The sequence below is a fragment of the Bombus terrestris genome, chromosome 11 (assembly GCF_910591885.1).
Source record: "Bombus terrestris chromosome 11, iyBomTerr1.2, whole genome shotgun sequence".
Classification (NCBI taxonomy): Eukaryota; Metazoa; Arthropoda; class Insecta; order Hymenoptera; family Apidae; genus Bombus; species Bombus terrestris.
In genome coordinates this window covers 4595161-4615133 of record NC_063279.1, presented here as the reverse complement: position 1 = coordinate 4615133, position 19973 = coordinate 4595161, and the positions used below count along the sequence as shown (strand labels likewise).

The 19973-nt window shown below is 34.5% G+C and overlaps 1 protein-coding gene across 3 annotated transcripts in view; it reads left to right on the top strand.

The window, feature by feature from the left end:
• LOC100650049 (tRNA dimethylallyltransferase) overlaps positions 1 to 19973 on the top strand; it is a 116513-nt gene that overhangs the window by 61669 nt on the left and 34871 nt on the right. For all 3 annotated transcript variants that reach the window (XM_003398825.4, XM_048409853.1, XM_012313451.3), the window contains exon 4: positions 7231 to 7366. In XM_003398825.4, coding sequence (XP_003398873.2) covers positions 7231 to 7366 — 136 coding nt within the window. The remainder of the gene's footprint in view (positions 1 to 7230; positions 7367 to 19973) is intronic.

The window sequence follows — 19973 nt, the reverse complement described above, 5'->3', positions numbered from 1 at the left end:
CGCCTGTCACGTAGTGTCTCCGCGGTGTGTCGAGAATGTCGCGGGAAGGATTTATAGCGAGCACGACGAAAACGCGAGTGGAAAGCGGCCTTTAGTCGTGCCACAAGAGCTGTTCGTAAAATTCTAATCTCGCATTATCTGCTACGTACGTTCTCTTTGCATATTTCGCCGTGGCCGCATTTATGCTTCCCCGAGAACGTTGGGGAAAGTCCGACGTAACGAATCGCCATGGCGAATTCAACGTAGCGCTCGCGTCTGTCTGTCGATGAATTTATGCTGACGTTATCTTCACCTCTGCCCGTTTTCTTTTTTTCGTCGTTTTCGGTCTTTTCCTTTCTACGTTGTTGTTTGTACGAAATTGTAAAAGCTACATGGCTGAAACACTTGGGTAAATGGAGATAGAACATGGAAAATTTACACCATAGGGACGTTGAGAACGTATCTCGTTTCTGAGCCTCGCTGGGGATGATCTCCAACTGTTTTGAAAGATTGGTGAAATTGTACGGAGTAGAGAAACATTTAATGAATATATTATGCGTGTTGTACAAAACATTTTGAAATTTTATCGATAGTTTAGCGAGACACGACTGCCGTGATTTTACATATAGGTAAAATTTGGAACGAATCTGGAATCACGATGATGTGAATTGAATTTATACAACATATTATTACGAACAATGTAATGGGTTTGCCTGTCAGTAAACATAATCGATATCTAATAGAATAAAATATTCCTTCGGATCGTATTTTAATATAACATTAAGCGAGTTGAATAAATGTGATAATTTTATTTTAATTTTAATTATATACAATCGTGTTTGTACAGATTCGTTATGTAATTGTTTAAATGGAAGCTGAAATCACATTTCCATATGGTTCGATAGAATTTTTTTTATTTATCGTCGATATTATCCTCGTGCGCAAAGTGTTCACGTGTTTCAATCTTATCGCATTTTGCAGTTATTTATATCAATAAAATCGCGGCATGTTCTTTCTCAACATGATATCAGTTTTATTATTCTACTTCTCACTTATCTTTCATTGCCAATTGTTATAACATATTGTATAATATATACAGGAAATAAATGTCTCTTCTTTTTTCCTTATCTGTTATCGTTTAAAAAAGAAGGAGAAAATTGTTGTTCATAACAATTAGTAATGAGCCACCTTCGTACCTAATCTGCGAGTATTGTAACAAAGTAGGAAATGTGAAGTAACGCGATAAGCTTTAAACATTTACATTTATTTTCTTTTTTGCATATGTTTTCATTGCATACCTATACATGTTTGAAATAAATTATTATACACATGTGACTCAAGCATCTAATTACCATAATAATTCACTTACTTGTGATTTTAGATAATTGTATATCAAAAGCTAAGATATCGAATATAAGATATTTATTTACAATTTTTTTCATCAAACAAATACATTTCTTTCAAATTGTTCACATCATAATTATAATATATAGATATTTTCTAAAGTAGAATGTTATGTAGATATTCCAATTATAGATAATAGAATAGCGGTTTGTTATTATTTCGACTATTTTAGATATCTGTTTTATAATTAGAACTAGTCTTTGCTCGTAGAAGATAAAGTAATTTCATTAAAATACTAGGGATGTCTGTAAGTTTTTAAAACAATTATCTGTTGTGTCATCGTTTGCGTTGCAAAGGGGCCTTTAAACTTAATCTTCTCTTCTTTCTGTATCATTAGATTCTGTAAGAAGGGCTTACGTCGTAAGAAGTTTTTCACTGAAAGAAATAATGACTGTCGTCACTTTTGATACCCTGAATACACTCGTAGTTCCAATATGTATTTCAATCTCATATAGTTCTAGTTATCACGATAAAAGCAATAACTTTAGTCATTCTTACAAAATGTTGTGTTTAATAATTTTATGTATGTACATATTATTTTCGAGACACAAGATACTTAGGTTAATATAAAATAGAAATAGACAAAAATATTACTGATTTGTATAGCCATTTTTAATTTTAATTTGTAACGTAGAAACTAATGATTGCTACACATAGGATGATCAATATCAAGAAAATAATATTCTACGGGCCATCAGATACAATGGAACGTTTTGTAGCATTCCATTACCAATTATTCTTTTTTAACAAACTATATTTAATATTCATAACTAAACTGATAATCGATTGAATTTCAACAGACTCATAAGCATTGCTATCATGTCATATTATTTCCATTCGTAATAAATGATCTCAGGCTAATCGAACTTATCATCTTAGCATTGAATCCTTTCATTCGCACGAAACCAGTCTAATCGTCAAGAAACAACAGTAACCGGCTGTTACAATCCGCTCTGTTCGATCCATTTGTCCGCCAGCAAACCCACCAGTCGTGGGAGTGACATAATGCTCGGGGTGCTGTTGGATTAACTTGTCTCTCCGAAGAGAAAGTACGCTTTTCCGCTCTGTTCTCCTGACTCTTACCTTTTCCAATTCTTCTTGATTGCACCGTCTTGGAATTTTGCAATAATTCGTTGCACGACTCGCGTCTGTTTCTTATAAAACATAACGAAGGAAAAGGGAAAATAGATTATTGAGCTATATTGCAGATGCTGAACAATGACTGGAGAAGAGAGACACGATAAATCACAATTCAAGTATTTTGGAGAAATAATTTGAAAGTTCAAGATATTTTGAGCCAATTCCATTTGAAAATTATCTATTCGTCTGATTTTGAGATTGCATTTTTATCTTTGTCACTCTTCTAATTGCTAAGTCAAGTTAAATTAACATGAAAATTCAAACTAATATTAGTTTCTTAGAAAAAATTCTGGATTTATCGGCTATTTTCAAACAGCTTGTATATTCCAAACTATCAGATTAGCCCCTTCAGTTTCGTTTTAATCACCAAGTGGTATATGGTAAGTGGTATTCCAAGTGGATTGGAAAATTAACAAAAACGAACTTGTCATATTCCTTTCGTGTCTTTAAGTAGCAAATGTGATCGAAACTTAACCAAATATTTCCTAATGGAATTCCGTATATCTATGAAATATTTTGTACACGTATAACGTATACAATATGGACCTGAAACTTCTCTATGGCAAGTGTTCAAGTACTTTCGTGAGCCAACGTATACGTATAGACGAAGACTTTCCTTTTTCTTTCTTCCCTTGGTTTTCCCCATGCAACAATACGACGGCATAGCTGCGAATCGTCCGTTTCTCATCGAACTCTTCTCATCGAACGCGTGTTCCGGATGTGCTGGAACAAAGTGCCACGATCCCATCCCACTGGTTCATCGGCCGAATTATTAAGCCTATTCGTGAGCTAATCGACCGGACCAGAGTTCATCCAGCAACTCGCCCATATGTCAAAATACAGAGATACATAAGTTGTTACTAAATCATGCCACCAACTGACTAATTAAACGAAATTCTTATGAAACTGATAATACATATCGGTGTGTATCTCGCGACACCACCAACATTATCGTACCGTTTTGACCCCGATTTGACGATATTTGGATCCCTGACTCTTCTTATCGATTCGTTCTTTCTTTGTCCACTTTGCTGTGCATCGTATGTACAATAACTATATTTTCTGGAAAAAAATGGGGAACAACTCTGAGCTTCCTCGACGAAAGATTGGAAAATAAAGATCGATTTATGAAATAGCTACAGATCTTCAAAGTTACCATTTTGAAATATGCTGTGAACCTAGATCCTATCCGGAGCGTTTATGGTAAAAGATTATATCGGTTTATGTCTACAAATCTCCGAAATTACCATTTTTAAATACTCCGTAAACGTAAGTCCCATTAGAAATCTTTTATGGTAACGAATGGCAGTGGTTTATAGAATAATTGAAAATCCCCCAAATTAATATTCTGAAATGTGCTCCCTCAAATGGGAGGTAGGTGGTATGTATTTGGGAAATCGATTATCGTTTATTGGAATTTGTTTGTAATTTGTAATTTTATTGCCTCCTGCATGATACCGGATGATAATTTTCGTATATGCAATCAGAACACAAATGGTACAACGAGTAATGCAAACGAGAATCGATCTCAGTATCTACCACCCACGCAATCATCTATCTGAGTGTAACCTTTACTTCGATAACCCTATGTTATACACGGATTTTCTTATACACAGATCGAGGGATGTAAGCAACTTTAATTGTTTATACGTTTAAGATTATCGAGTGTTTACATTTAATATTTATGTATTTATAGAAAAATACAGTGCAATACATTTAATTTCAACATCTTAATCCATCACAAACATCCACTTAGAGTATCCATCTTTGTATCAATATGTCGAGAGAAAAGTTTCCGTTCGATAAGATGCCTAGCTATTATTATTTTTTTCTTTTTTCAACTGTCAAAGCTTGACAACTTGATTCGTGGAAGTTGAACTTTGTATTGGGTAATATTTGCTCTCTATTTGACGAAGATCTGTCGGTACATATTACCTTGGATTAAACGAGCAAGTGCGTTTTGCAAACGTATGCATATCGATTCACGTGATATGGTATCGGTGTTGAACGCTATTTGACTTTGACCCACTTATCGTTTCGTAGTTTGACGATGACATTAAATTAATTATCGGCATGCTATATCGACTGTTTAGACGTTAAAAGCTTCGATTACGGATGTGCACAACCGCCCTCTAACATCCGAAAATAAATGGTGCTCGATCTTCGAATTCCTCGAATTTGTTTCTTGGCGCCACGTTCAAAATCCTTCGCCATGAAATTAATGAATAATGTTGAAAATGGAAATTGTGTCCGTTTTTTCATCGACGATGGATACCTGCAGCCGATCGGATTTTGTTTGTTTGTGGAAACGAAACCGACGCGGAACGATCAGGAGAGAATCACGCACGGCGTGTTGCATAATAAATGTGCGCATAATCCAGCTCTGAACTAAATTCGTATTATTGGTTTATCGAAATGAATGATATTATTAAGAAAAGTATCCTGGGGAAATTAATTTGAAATAGAAACTTTGCCATAGAAAATTATTGATTCTTCAATCATTTAGTTATGGAAACAAGTTATTTTTTTTACTAGGATTTACTTAGATTTATTTTTTAATAGAGCATCGTCCATGATTATGGCTTATTATTAAAATAGGGTTGAAACGGCCCCATGAATCATTGTAATGCTTCCGTCAAATTCTGGAATTTTGTTAGATAAAATTGTAACAGCATCATTATAAGATTGTTTTTTTATTTTTGGAAAAGATAAAGGGGAACAGAATTTATTTATAACTCTTCATTTTCCACGATGATTGTCCACTTTTCTACAATTTCGATCCTCTTCTTTTTTAAATCTCTTCTACCTTTTGTCAAGGTTTTAAAATTCGTTATTTATGAGAAAATCTGGAATTGTATTATATAGTGCAATATAAACATGCTTATATATTTTATAGTGTTATAATAAATCATAGATACTATAAACCACTTTTATCGTGTATAGGAAATTTGATCGAAGCTTTAAGACGTGTTCAGAGTTTAAAACAAAAATAAACACTATAAAATATCATGTCAGTCTCAAGGTGGTGGCATAAAGCTTTATATCATGAGACATTTTTGAAATTCAAGGCCAGACTCTTTCATTCCAACAATGAACTTCAAATCGAATTTTATAAATTTTAATTTCATTTCAAGTTTAATATTATTAAACAAATAACATACGTGACCGTAGGATGATTAATTCTTACATTCATTTGATACATTATTTTATTCAACCAATCGCTGTTCGAGGGGCGTTTGCGAAAATAGAAACTGGCAACGAAAATTCAAATATCACGATTATTCCAATATATATGTACATCATCGTGTATGATAAATGTAGTGGTATTACACGCGTTGTTCGCAAATTAGGTTGGGGTTTCCCTTAGAAAATCTTACAGTTTCATGGATTTTATAAAGGAGGAAATATGATACTTTGAAGACACGTAAATAACGTATGAAGTTCATAACTTATTCTCTGTATAAAGATCGTTTCTACTAAATTGCAAAAAATTCCATAATCTTGTAACAAGTAAAAAGAAGAAAAAAAATATTTTGAAATGAAAATAGATAAAAAGATAAACATTTGTTATAGAATATTATAATCATAGAATAGAATAGAATAGAATCAAGAAATAATTTATTTACAAATGAATAAGATTATATCGCGTGCAAAAATACAGTGAACAAATAGATCTTTAAAATACGTAAAATTTCACGATACTAGTCTCGTTTGATTAAAAGATAGAAGAAGAAGGAAAAAGAAGGAAAAAACTGAATTGATCTCCGGAACTACGGGAGCTGATGTCCCTTGCTTCCACCATTATCTCTACAGTGCTGTTCCACGATGGTGATTGCTATTAGGCCTAGTATTCTGCATCATGTTGCGTTACGCTGTGATAGATACACGTCCACTTTAAGTGCAACTTGTTGTAACATTATGCTATGATACGTTTTGCCTGTATTACCAACGTAAAAATAATCATGGTATTGCTAAATAAATAATTACAGGATGTAGGGATGTCCGTAGCGAAGCTATTTCCTTCTAATAGGACTATTTCTTGCTCATCGTCATGGATAATGTGCCGGTATTTTACAAATTGAATGAATTTTATGTATCCCTAGCGTGATTTTAAGCGACCGTTATTCTGCTTAAACAGCTGTTGTAATTTTCACGCGAGCAATTAGCTTTCTACTCTGTTGCGGTAGTCTTTTAACTTGAATTTGCCAACGAGCAGAAATTGTATCGGCTTCTGGGTTAAGAAACTGTGCGAATTGTATTTTTAAAGATTAAGATTGAAATTTGGTATTACCTTAAATCTGACACTCTGAAAATTTGAAGTTGAGGGAACTTTCATCTGTTGTAGACAATATGTTCGATCAAACTCGAAGACCGAATTATTTGCAATAATATCGCCAAGGAAATTATTCCATAAAATGTTCGAATAATGAAACAAAAAACGGACAAAGATATCTAACATTTTTTTCGTTACCTCTTATCCAAATCGCACATATCACTCCAATTACTTTCTAAAATAACTGTTCTGCAATACAAACGCGGATTAGACCTTGCGAACCAAACTTTAACAATCAGTGATAAGCTTGTTTGTTCGAAATTAAAGACTCTTAGCAACAGTTTTATAATGGAGACAAACGCCGAGGGTTCGAGGAAAAGAAAAAAGGAAAGATCTCGTCCCAAATAGCGTTTACTTTTTTATTCTTTTTGTAGATCTTTGGAAGTGTTCGAGCAATATGGCGTAAAACATTCGGAGCTATTGAAAGCTCAAAGAACAGCCGGTGGTTCTGGATTAGGTGGTCCTTTGAGACATCAGAACTCCATACTCTTATGGCTCCGGTCTGATGTGGTAAGTGTTTCATTACGTAATAATTAATAACTCAGAGGAATTATGTTTCACCCTTAAATGCATTTGGACGATTTAATTGAAAATTTAATTTAAATTATATTTTCTACATATTTTATAACTTTTATTACAAGTAAAAGTATAAAAGCTATACATTTTTTATTCTCTGTAATAGGTAGCAGTTTAATGGATAAATAGACAAATAAATTATGTTTGTATAATTTTTTGATATGTAAGTAATTTTAAAGTGTTTTCCTATATCTAGAAAAATCATGCATTTAAGGTTTAAGATAGAGTTTCTAAAAGAATTATTCGATTATTATATTCTCATACGTAAAAGATTTATGATTGAATTATTTTTTAAAGAAAAAATTCAGTTGCAGGTGAGTGTATTTATAATTATCTAAATCAAATTTTAATAATTTAAAATTGAAATTTTAAAAAAATTTTTAAATTTAAATTTTAAAATTAAGATAAATTTTAATTTTTAAATTTAAATTTTGAAATTAAAATAAATTTTAATTTATGTTTCATTACGTTAAATTACTCTAACGTTTATTTTTTGTGTCAATTTAAATCCTACGATTTAGATCTGATCTCATCAAAAATCAATATTGGTCGATATCACATTTTTTATCATTAAACTCTGATTTAATAATCAAATTTTGTGCTTCCTTCGATTCGTTATCCTTTTGAAAATCATGGGAAGAGAGGCAAGATGTGAACCGGCCGTTTTCAAGGCTGCACGGAGCGAGCGTACCAAGTTTCATAACATTGTGCTATTTGATAAACGATAAATTTTATCGGTTGACCATTAAGCTTCGACGTGCCGTTAACGCGCGCGGTCCAACTACAGATAATTTGTCCATTGAGTTTTCGTTCGTTATGAGATTAAATTGTCGTGACGCTTAGAACTACAATCGCGCGCTTGCTCTCTTTCCTTCGATAATTCATAAATTTTATCTCGAACGACAATAATGCGTAATTTAGGTAACCGTGGGATTTTACGCCAGAAAACCGTCAGGAGGAAAATCAAAAAATAAGATTGATCGAAGTTTAGAAAAATCATATCTGGAGATAAAAGATGATTTAATTCGTATATCATTATAATATAAATAAAGCAATATCTGGTTGTACTGAAAATTTAATCATCATTGAATGGGAACTGCGGTAGCTGATAACTTAAGTCTCAAGTGACGTATTGGAGGTCATGTCTGAATTAAAAATTATTGTAGTACGTTCCTATAACATCGTTTATGTTTCTTGATAAACGATAAATTTTATCAGGTTTCCCGGTACTTTAGTATTTGGTTAACAGTTCTGTTAGGCACATCAAACGCAACATCGGCTGCGTTATCGTTAATACCTCATTCCGTCTTTCAAATACAAATATCGTAATTGAAGAATTTTGAACCTGTGTAACTGATGCGATAGTTAGATGTGTTAATTTTTAACTGTTCAAAAATCTTTCTCGCCAAACATTTAATCCTAATTTTTTAATACGTAATTGTTCATTGTAATTTAAATTGTAATTCATTTCAGTAATGCTCGAATTTTTGAATTTGATATTAGAAAGAATTTTGAAATCTCAGGCAGAACGTGGAACGTCACTCGTGAGAATTTAATAATTTTTATTAAATCGTCGATGTGAAATTTTTTGTTTCTGTATCTCTCTCTTTTTCTTTCTCTTTTTTATTTGAGTATATTTTCGTTTGAGATAGCGAAAGACCATGAACGTAATAGATTTATTGCGTGCGCTGACATTTCAGACAGTATCGCGTGTGTCTTCGGCTTAACTTTAGTGATTTGTAAAGTTTTCAATGTGGCTGACGTTTGCAATCAAGCCTTTTTTTTTTACATAAAATAGCAGGGTTTAGAAATGATATCCTGAGCGTCGGGTTTATTACATCGTTTCCTTGGAACTATTTGTATTATACCTAGGAGAAAAATTGCCAGATTGGTGAATACTTTTCCTAGAATCAATTTTTGCGTACGCGGTTATAGCCCTTCTAGCGTAGGACTTATCTTGAGCACGTAATTTATTCCGAAAAATTGCAAAACACGAGGGAAACAACATTTTCTCTATAAAATCAATCCTCGTGACTTGAAACATGGTCGAAATGTTTTGATAAAACCCTCCCCGTAACAATTTGCCTTATAGCGTATATATGTACGGTGCCGGATTTTTATTTATTCTTTTATTAATTTCTTTTTACTCTTAAATTCACAAAGTATGCAATGTCACAAATATTTCCATCACCATTTTTCTATCATTTTATCAATCTTCTTAAAATTCACATCCGTTAAAGATCAAATTACTAATTAAAAAAATAGACGACTGAAAAACGGTGTGGTGTTCTGATTAAAAGACAGGTAGAGAATAATATGCTTGCTTATTTGAAATCGTTAATTAAAAAGCGGCAGAATTTATGAAACGATCTAATATTATCGCAAAATTCACAAAACGAGACGATGATTTATCACGTACATGTGCAAAAGTTTCTATGTACATATATAGTAAACCTTTAATTCTATCTGATAGTTCAAATTTTTTCTCTACAAATATTTCACTTTTCAATAAATCGGTCGGGGAGTAGCTTTTCGAGGTCTCAATCCAGCCTCGTTACACGGAAACTGTCTGCGGTTACATAACTATCTGCTCGTGGTGGCGACTGTCACGGGGTTAAAATTTGCAGAATTCATTGACACGAATAGCTGAGCGTTAGAAACTGGCGTATTCCAGATACCAGTGCGGTGTTCGTACTGTGATTTCTAAATCGGAAGTCTATCCATCGGCCTTGCGTACTGCAGTCGTAACATAGCAGTTCGTTTAATAATTTCTTTTGACCGGGGAGCAAGATATAGGAGAAGGAGAGGAGAGTGAAAGAGAGAGGGAGAGGGAGAGAGATTGGAGCAAATCAGAACTTTCCCTGAAGGGGTCGTTGAGTAACACATCTAGATAGACGTGTGCGAATAGGTGAAAAATTGAGTAATAATCGTTGCACTCTTGTTTCACTTGCGCTATCGTTACTAGCCTCGAATGGGTTATGTGGAATGTCGTTTTTAAAGACAAAATTCTAGCGCGTAGTTTTTTCAATGCATCATATATTTAATTAAAGTAACTTCTTTGTGATTCTGTGCACTTTCTGAATGATTAGATGGTTTCGTTATTGCAGATTTGTAAGAATTATTGGTTTTAGATTTCAGTAATTCTTGCAATGGAGCTGTTGTAATTTTTTTATTTATAATATTTTTTAAAATACTTTTTTGGCCCCATCTAAATTTATGTTCTCAGTAATTTCGACAGTATCTTCTCCAAATTAAATTTCATCCAAAAGAATTATACAAACATTCTGATCTTTTGTACAGGTTTACAATGGGATTCTCATGTTCTTATTTTAAATCTATTGCACACGTTATTAAATATACATCAAATCTGATCATTTCCATTCGACCATTCTGATTCTTTGGAAACGCCGAGGGAACGTGTTTCGGTATGAGAAAGACCTTGGTTTTGTTTTAACGTTGCTCTATTTTTTCTTCTCCTTCTTTCTTTCCTTTGCATTTTTATGGATTGCTCGTAGTCGTAGATTTTATGTTACGAAGTTTTATGAAGTCCTACCCGTGTCCATGTACCTCGAGATTTTATACTCGCCGAACTTTATTCGTTCCGCGATAGATTCCGGTTTTATTATTTGCAGATTTCAAATGTGCGTAAGAAATGATACGAAAATGAATTTAATTACATATTAAGCATCAAGTAGAAAATTTCAAATGATCATCAAATATTAACTAGCTGAAACACAAACAACTGTGAATATCCAAAAATCAGATCCGATCAAATATCAGTTTCTAGCTAAACATTTTTCAAACAATAACTTCCTCTTCTAAAATAACGTATTACAATAATAATCTTTTTGATAATATATACAATCTATAAAATAATATTTTTAAAAGCAAAAGAGAGAAAACGTCCCTCTAAGATCTCTGTTTTCACACCAGCAGCTGGTCGTTTTCTCTACATTGACGCGCATGAAATCAGAATAGGAATTCCGAGCGCTGCCTAGCCGGTACGAAGAAATCGTGAAGTTTTGAAGCAGAGAGATGTATCATTAGAGAAGTACGTCATACCGATTCCTTTCACCCCTTTCTACGCGGTTCATCTTCTTGGAGAAGCGTTCTACGAGAGGCTCCTCTCATTCGTTCTGGGGCAAAACGTCCGACTAAACTTTCCCTGAAAGAGACACGATCGTTAAGTAACGGCGCTCGACTAACGCCGCTCGTCCACGGATCGCTGAGCTGCGTTTAGCGAGCCAGCCGCGCTGGAATGCTGAATTTTTCTGTCCCGATCGAAAGACCTCTCTCCCTTCCATCAGCTATCCGCCATTCACATACACCTTCGTTGCTGGGTGAGTGAGAGGCGATATCGATTTGCTTTTCCCGTTATTGACCTCAGTTGAGTCCGATAGGATTGCTGATCCAACCGTAAACCGTGTCATCCCGAAATTTCGCGATTTCTGTGGATTAGATTAGATTTAGCTGAGATTCTTGCGAACCACGATTTTTCTTTTCCTGGTGAAAGTATGGATAGTTAAAGGAAATGATTATTTGCGATTGGGATATTTTGATCTTTCGAGTACTGCGATAGTTAGGCACAGTTTTAATATTAATAGACCGCGGTTGTATTTATGAGAAGCGTAATACTTATTCGTTATAACATTTTAAGGACAAAACAAATTTCTGTCTAGGTCTTATTTTTTACAATTTTATACGTGAAAATATGAAGTGCATTAGCATTGAATTTTATAATATTTTAGCTTTCCTATAAAAGAGAGGAAACGTGATATAAGTCGCGTCTTTCCCCTGTGAAAAATGGGATTGCGGAATATCAAGCAACTATAAAAGCCACACAGCTACCTAACCTAGAATTTAAAAGAGAAGTTAAATTGGCAACTCGAAACTACTGCAAAGTATATTCGAATATTAAAAAATGAATTGTTTTTATTAAAGGACAAAGACATTAGAGCTTTGTGCCAAGTACAAATATAAATAACGGCAGATATGTTACACGCCGGTGTAAATATAGCTGTACAGAAACGTCGATAGAAATAGTACTCGTACAGACGGAGTTCCGTGTATTTTGTGTTGGTTTCGTGATAGTTGCTTGCTCACTTCGTACCAACGACGATCAATTACGTTCGTTCTCGAATGTGCGTCACTGGATCGGTTTCATAGAGTATCTTACATCTACAACATTTCGCGTTCGTCCGTTGTAGAAGGGTCGTTTGAAAATAAGGAGGGAAGTTTTATGTACGAGGGACATATTTATGACATCTCTGTCTCCTGTTGAAATTAAAGATTTCTCAACGAAACTTGTCGGCTCCCTATAGCGTGGATAATATGTACATGCGTGAAGAACGCGTAAAACATGTAACTGAATTTATCGTGGAAAAAAGAAAAAGGAAAAAAAAAAGGAAAAGACCGCGAATCGAAGAAACGGTTAATTCAGCATAGTTCCTTCGAGAAATTTTTTTCTTTTACGTCTCGAGATTGATAGCCTGTTCCGATTTGAAAGGGTTAAGGGAAACGTATATCAACTCGTGGGACGTTAATGGTTGGTATAATTGATTATCGAGACTCGCCGGTAAATTACTTTTTCGGATTTAAGAGGGGATTTAAGGAAGATATGTTTGCCCTTTGCGATTTGTGAATAGTTCGTGATTTAATTTATATAGCAGGGAACAAGAGGCTTGAGCTAATTGTGATTGATCGCGATACGGGCATCGAAAAATAGAGCGAGCTTCTCTCGCTAATTCTTATGAGATTTTACATAATTTAATTTCAAGCGAGACTACGTTTTACATAATTACAGCAGTTAATATTATCATAACGAAAAAGGAAAATTTATTAATATTCTAGAAGCTAACATGAAATTTAGTTGAAAAGATTTTTACGAAAACTCAAAATAACGTATCACTGTTATTTATGCAGAGATAAAACACATATTACTTTTCAAAAATTTTAAGCTCTGAAATAATATATTGTATTTTATATCGAATATACTGTTTTCGATTATATGATCAGCTGTCTCGTAGAGTCAGTCACGGAAGCAATTTGTCGATGTGGATGAGTCTGCGTTGAGGAACAAGAGGGAAATGGGTCGGATTAAAATAAAAGCCTGACTAAGTCCACCCACGCTGATGGTCTAGCTATCGTATGGGATTCTCGAGAATTGGAGCGGACAGTTACATGTTGCTCGAAATTCGCAGATGGAAAGCACGATTATTTGCAAATTGCGAGTGAATTCGTCAGGAACGCGAGAACATAAAATTTACTCAATTACAAAAAGAGAATGTAAAATATATTACTATTTGAATTATAGGAAAATTTTGATATTAGTTTTACGATAAAAGATATTCATTTACGCTAAAGAAGCTTTATCTTTATTTACGTTTATTCTATCATTGATCTTTTAACTGTGTTTTTAATTAAGAAATCGTCTAATTTTCTATCGTATCTGATCGCTCTACAGCTTTGATTAGTTCGTTGCAGCACTACAATATGATGAAATTACATTTTCTTTAATACATTGTTGTTTAAATTTCTTATAAATTTTAAATAATTGAAAAAAGATAGTAAATAACATTTTTGTTATATAGAAGACTGTTTTCCATTTATGTTTCACGAGAAGTGCGTTGAACGTTTCAAATAATTTTAATGCATCTAGAAACGTTCATTTTCCAGCATAGCTTTGTCCAAGATTTGATATGTATTCGCTTCGGTGTACCGCTACGAACCACGAGCTTCCTTCCGCCGACGAAGGGGAAAGAGAGTGACGAGAGAGCGCGCTCTCTCACGCGTCTCTCCGCGAGAACGTTTTTGCACCTTCGCGAATCCCTCGACAACGGAGGATGAGAAAAGTGAACCAGTCCCGGTAGCTAATTCATGGAACAGATACTAATTATTAGGGGAAGCATAAGTGCGTTTAAGTGTGTGTAAACGCGAGCTTCTGCGATTCTCAATGTATTTATTCCATTAATTTTTGTGGAACTTCCTTTGTCAAAAATGATTTTCATTGACAGATTAAGATTAATTTCACAATTTATAGCAAACGAAATAGGGAATATGCAATCGTTCATTAAAGCTAAACGAATTTTTGATTTTAATATAACGCTGCATTTTGTATATTAAAACGTTTGGCACGCCTTGTATCACTTTTACATGGTTTTCATTTCCTTCAAGCGAATTGTTTAAAATTGAACAAGTATTACGTTTGTGTGTTCAATACGCATTGTGTATTACGTTTAACAGGGATTTAATAAAAGAAAGAGACCATGTTTGAATCTGGTTGGATCGATTCGTGGAATTTACGCACTCGCGTGTAAATTATGCACTCGATAAAATGTAGCGTGTTCTATTTATGAAGAGATAAAAAGAACTCGTATATTTTCTGGAGATTCCGCTGTAAAAGTTTTATCTTATCCTTTTAGTGGGATCGTCGATTAAATTTGTCAGAAGTATTTGCTGTTTGTCAATAACTTCCATGCTGTTATTGATAATTGTTTATTTACGGGATTATCGGCGATTTACATTCTATTTTTATTTTATTTTCTTACACGTGTGTACGCACGTTGCAACGTTGTGAGTTCGTGGTTTTTCACCGCAACTCTGCGTATAGCTGTATAAGTTCACGGTCGTGTTGCAACGTAGTAAACATTTTAATATTTCCTTATTACGGTACGAACGCACTTACAACGTTGTTCGTTTAAACGTACAAAGAAGAACTCGTTGCACGTCGAGAAATTTAGTAGCAAAGTAGCCTTATAAACATTTTTCTATAGTTTTGTGTTGATTGAACGTTTTATTCATTATTAGATAAAAAATACGGCATCAGCTGAAAATTTAGAATGATACGTAATTTTATTGTATTATTAATATAGATGTTGTCAAAAGAGATATTAAAATCGTACGTGAAATAATGGGTTTTTAAAAAGAAACGATCAATTCCATAACCGTTTCAGATTAAAAATTCTGTTTTAATTAATCTATTCTTTAATATATTCATACTATAGACGCTATTGAATTATATAAACTTTTATGCAATTTCATAATGTGTTTTCGAATTATTTTGCATAATGTGTATATAAGCGCTCTCTATTAGATGGAAGTTTCATGTTAATCATTTTTTATCGGATCCCTATCGTGATTAACGTATAGTTAGAATTATCATGAAAATTATTACTTTCTGAGAAAGATCCTTGAATATTATTTGAAGAAAATAAGAAGAAAATTAATGGTGGTTAAATCCAAATAAATATTCTAAGAAGTTCCTCGCACTTAATTTCACAATCAAAAAACATTACATCTTACTAAAGTATTTGTTATATATTTTCTTTATCATAAGCGATCAAGGAAAATAGGAGAAAAATACTCGAACATACCCTAAATAAAAAGAATTCCATTTATATTTTTTTCTTTTCTCACATAATTCATCACATTTATCTCCACGAGTGCCTGTCGAATAAAAGAAATACTACAAACAACTTGTTTGTCTCAACAACAAATTGTTATATCATATTCGTGCGCATAACACGAATTTTTTCTTTGGTCGATACTTCTATTCGTATTTAGTAGCGCCGCAATACCGCGGATTGTTATCGCAATACCCGGTACGCCATGGCGAGCTCGGTCTGATTTGAATCGTTCCAACTTCACTTTCTCGCCTTCCCTCCTTCTTTCGCCAGGTTACGCTTACCTAGCCGTACAATGAGCACGTGAATGTATCCGCGTTTTTACGTGGCGGTCGCGGAGGCGCGCACGCGTCTGTGTGTACGAGGCTTTACGAGCGACGTGGTTGCATCGTAGTACGCGATCGGCTGAATGCACCTCGTAGTAGTAGTAGCCTGCGTGCGTCGGCCGCGTTATTTTTATGAATGACTTGCCGGCAACGTAATCCAACGTGCAACTACGACGACGTACAGGGACGGATCTAGCCACGTTGCGTTTTGTAGACACTGCGATTTCTTTCATTTCTTTTACCGAAATGAAAATGAACTTGTCGTCTTTCCCGTTTGCTAACACTTTTATATGTATTGCTCTTTGGAGCATTGTCTATTATTTTTATAGCTTAGGTTTATAGTTATAGCTTTTATCGGATACATTCTTCAGTTCTCATGACTCACTTCAAATACCATATTGAATCAGTAATTTAATTTACGCTATAAAAAGAAATAACTTTGCATCGCTGGGCTTACAATAACGACAACTATGTTAATGCGATAGAGTTCAAATTGAAAATTGGAAATTTTGTCGCAAACTTTTCTGTCACGTTAAATTAAAAAAAGAAATGGAAGAAGTGAGCCAACACTGTCTAATAAAACATACTAACAGAGTTTCGTTTCCACGTTACAACCTACATCATCCATTAAAACATATTTATAGAAGCGTATCTGGTGTATAAGAAGGCGTGCAAAAATTCAAGGCTTCAAATTTCGAGTCTGATCGACGGTTTTTTTCTCCGCCGACTGGCATATAACTTCAGAAACGCGAATATCGAGTATCCTCGATGATTCAACAGAACTGAACGATCTAAAAAGCAATTAACAATGGAATTTTCGTACATTATCAAGCCGGGGTAGCTTTCTGCGTATTCCATGTTTACTCATACAGATTGTAAGGAATCACGATAGAACATAGTGTTTACACGGGCACCGCCATTTATCGTCGTTTGAGTCCTTGTAAAATCGACGATCGCAAAAATATCCGATAATTCCGTTTCTTAAGATCTTCGTTCCGCTAGATCACCTGTTGACGACATAGCCTAGATTAAGTGCTTTTTCTTTGATATATAACTTGAAACAAGCCCTCGAATTAATTGATTCCACTTTTTCTTCGAGTTAATAGTGATTTCTCGTGAGTATGAAATTTGTTTTTTCGTTTTATAAGATGTTTATTATTCGTAGATATGTAGGTTAACAAGATCGTAAAGCGTTGGTATAAACTTCACGGAGGCAGAAATGACGATAACAAAATCGATTTCTAGCAATGAAGCATTTTTCGTGTCAATATCGATAGTACGTGCAACGTCGTTGATTGATTTTTATCTGTGTAAATATTGACAATTTTTTTTTTTTTTTATTATTGAAATATGATTGCGTGCTGTTGAATCTTTAGAAATTTTAATAAGTTTTGTTCAAAATGGTATTTTCGTAAGTTAGTTATAAAATAAAATTATGTTAGAAATTAAAACATTTTACATCAAATTATTATGCGAACAAACGTTTTAATTTAATTAAGGTTCGTGCGTCCTATCAATTGACATACTTAACATCTACGCATCTTACAGAATAGTTCGTGACAAAGAACAGTTAAAATATTATATTGTATCTCGTTGGAAGTTCATTGTGCTTAAGGTTACAAACTCATTCAGAGTTTAAATGCCATGACAATATTAATCGCTCTGTTTCCGTCTGGTACTAATTAAAATGATACTTTTTCCTGTCCAATTAATGAAGTCTTAAAATTACTTAGTTCACAAGTTTATGGCTGCATATGAGTAAGTTCATAAAGAAGTTTCTTTCATATTTAACCAAAAAGATTGTACTTTACATCGATTCCCTGTAGAAAATGTTCCGTTTGAAAAATCATAATGTTCTTCCTAATTTTGAGATTTTATCGTTACTAATGAATATCTTCTGCATAACGTGTGAAGTCTCGTAATAAGTATTCTCATAATAGCTATTCATTACGTTTAATACCATGAAGTCATTCATAACTTAGCGTTGCCACGAAATTAAGCATTTCATTTCTGTCTAGAATTATATTTCGTTGGAGAAAATTACTGCAACATGTAATATAAATTAAACAGTTGACGGTTTTAATATTCGTTCAAATTATTTATTGAAATTTTTTATTATAATATTCATAACTTTCTTATCCCAAATCTTCTATCATATTCATATTAAGTTCTATCATGAATTTTAAGTTTAAGCTTAAACGTTCAAATCGGTATTGTATCTATTTTCAATTATCACGCAACGAAACCATATTTTAATATCCTGATAGCACCCTTATCCGAATAACACGTCGCATATAGTTAAAATGCATGCTCACTGTCAACGCTCAAAACTTGCTAGCGTATTAAATAAAAGAAAAGTTTATCCTCAACTCTACCGTATCACAAAGCGAACCATTCATACACCAACATTCCTTGTATCTTTCAGTGCTGCTAATCATTCCACCGAAGCGTTCTCCAAAGAAACAAAAAACGCATATAACCAAAAAAAAGTTGGTGGTTTCGTCAAAAGCAGGGACGCCGTTTTGATATTCTCGGTTGGCATCGAGGAAGAGGCGCGTTAATAGTTATCACGAAGGCATTATCGCGAGAAGCCAGCCCAGCGAATCTTATTCCTCGAGGCGAAAAGGGGGAAGGCCGCTTCCTGTTATCCGTTCCCCAGGACTCGAGCGAGAGAGATAGTTGGGAAAAGGGTCATCGGATGGCCCTGAGCTCGGGGTCACCCGTCTCGGAGGATGTCTGGGCGTTAATTAAAATGTGCCGCGCATCTGGCGATGCCACGCCGACTTCGACCGCCAACCACCTCTTTCCCCTTCTTCTTCTATATGCTTCTTCTTCTTCGCCATCGTGTTTCCTTTCGTTCCAACGTTCCCGCCATTTCCCTTTCTCTGCCAGTGGTAGAATGTTTGTTCGACCGACCATCGTCTCGTTCCTTCCTGACTCGAGGACTCTTCTTGCTCGCTCATTGCGTGCGATCGCACGCGAAGAGAATCGCAACTTTAAAGCTTTGAACGGGGGAATGCCACTTGGACGACAGCTGCCGCGTTTCGTGCACACGTATACGCGTTCCTGAGACACATGCCGAGGATGTGTCGTCACTTCCTGCGAACGACAGCTTGCACGAATCCGGGGGGTTCTACGTATTTTTGTCCGCGAACTCAGCGTCTCGATCGCTAATCAACGATAACGTTGGACCGTTAGTCGTTCGAGGAAGCTGACTAATTCGGTGATAATTAAGACCTAGCTGGAGATTGATCGCACCAGCCATGTCAGTCGTTCGAGATTTTTGCCTTTGATGATACGGCTAGGGAGTGTATAGCAGGTTGTTGGGGCTCGTGGTTCGTCGGCTTTGAACAGGTTGTTGCACGGTGTTTAAATGAGGGAGCGCCTGGATGGGGCGTCGTTTACATGGGTGCTCGTATGTAGGTTAAGGGTTAACGGAGCATGAATACGTATTTTGGTGTTGTGGTTCCTTTCTCTTTTGTAATTGGAATACAATTTTGGGAAAATGGGATTTTAGTGTCATACGTGTTATTTGGAATGGATATATTAATGAAGATATTCGTTAGTGAATGTCATTCATGTTTAATCATTTGTTGAGTTATCGAATGGAGTAAAATAATTGTTTGTCTAGCTTACGTTAATTATGATATACTTTAGAGAGGCGTGAAATATTTTTTTATTTTGTTTTCATTTACGATTCGATTAAGTTACTTTCAAGAAACACAATTTATCAATGTACGTATTACATGTACGACATTAGCTAGTGAAACATAGAATATCATCGATAGTTTCACTTAAATATCTCACTCCCCA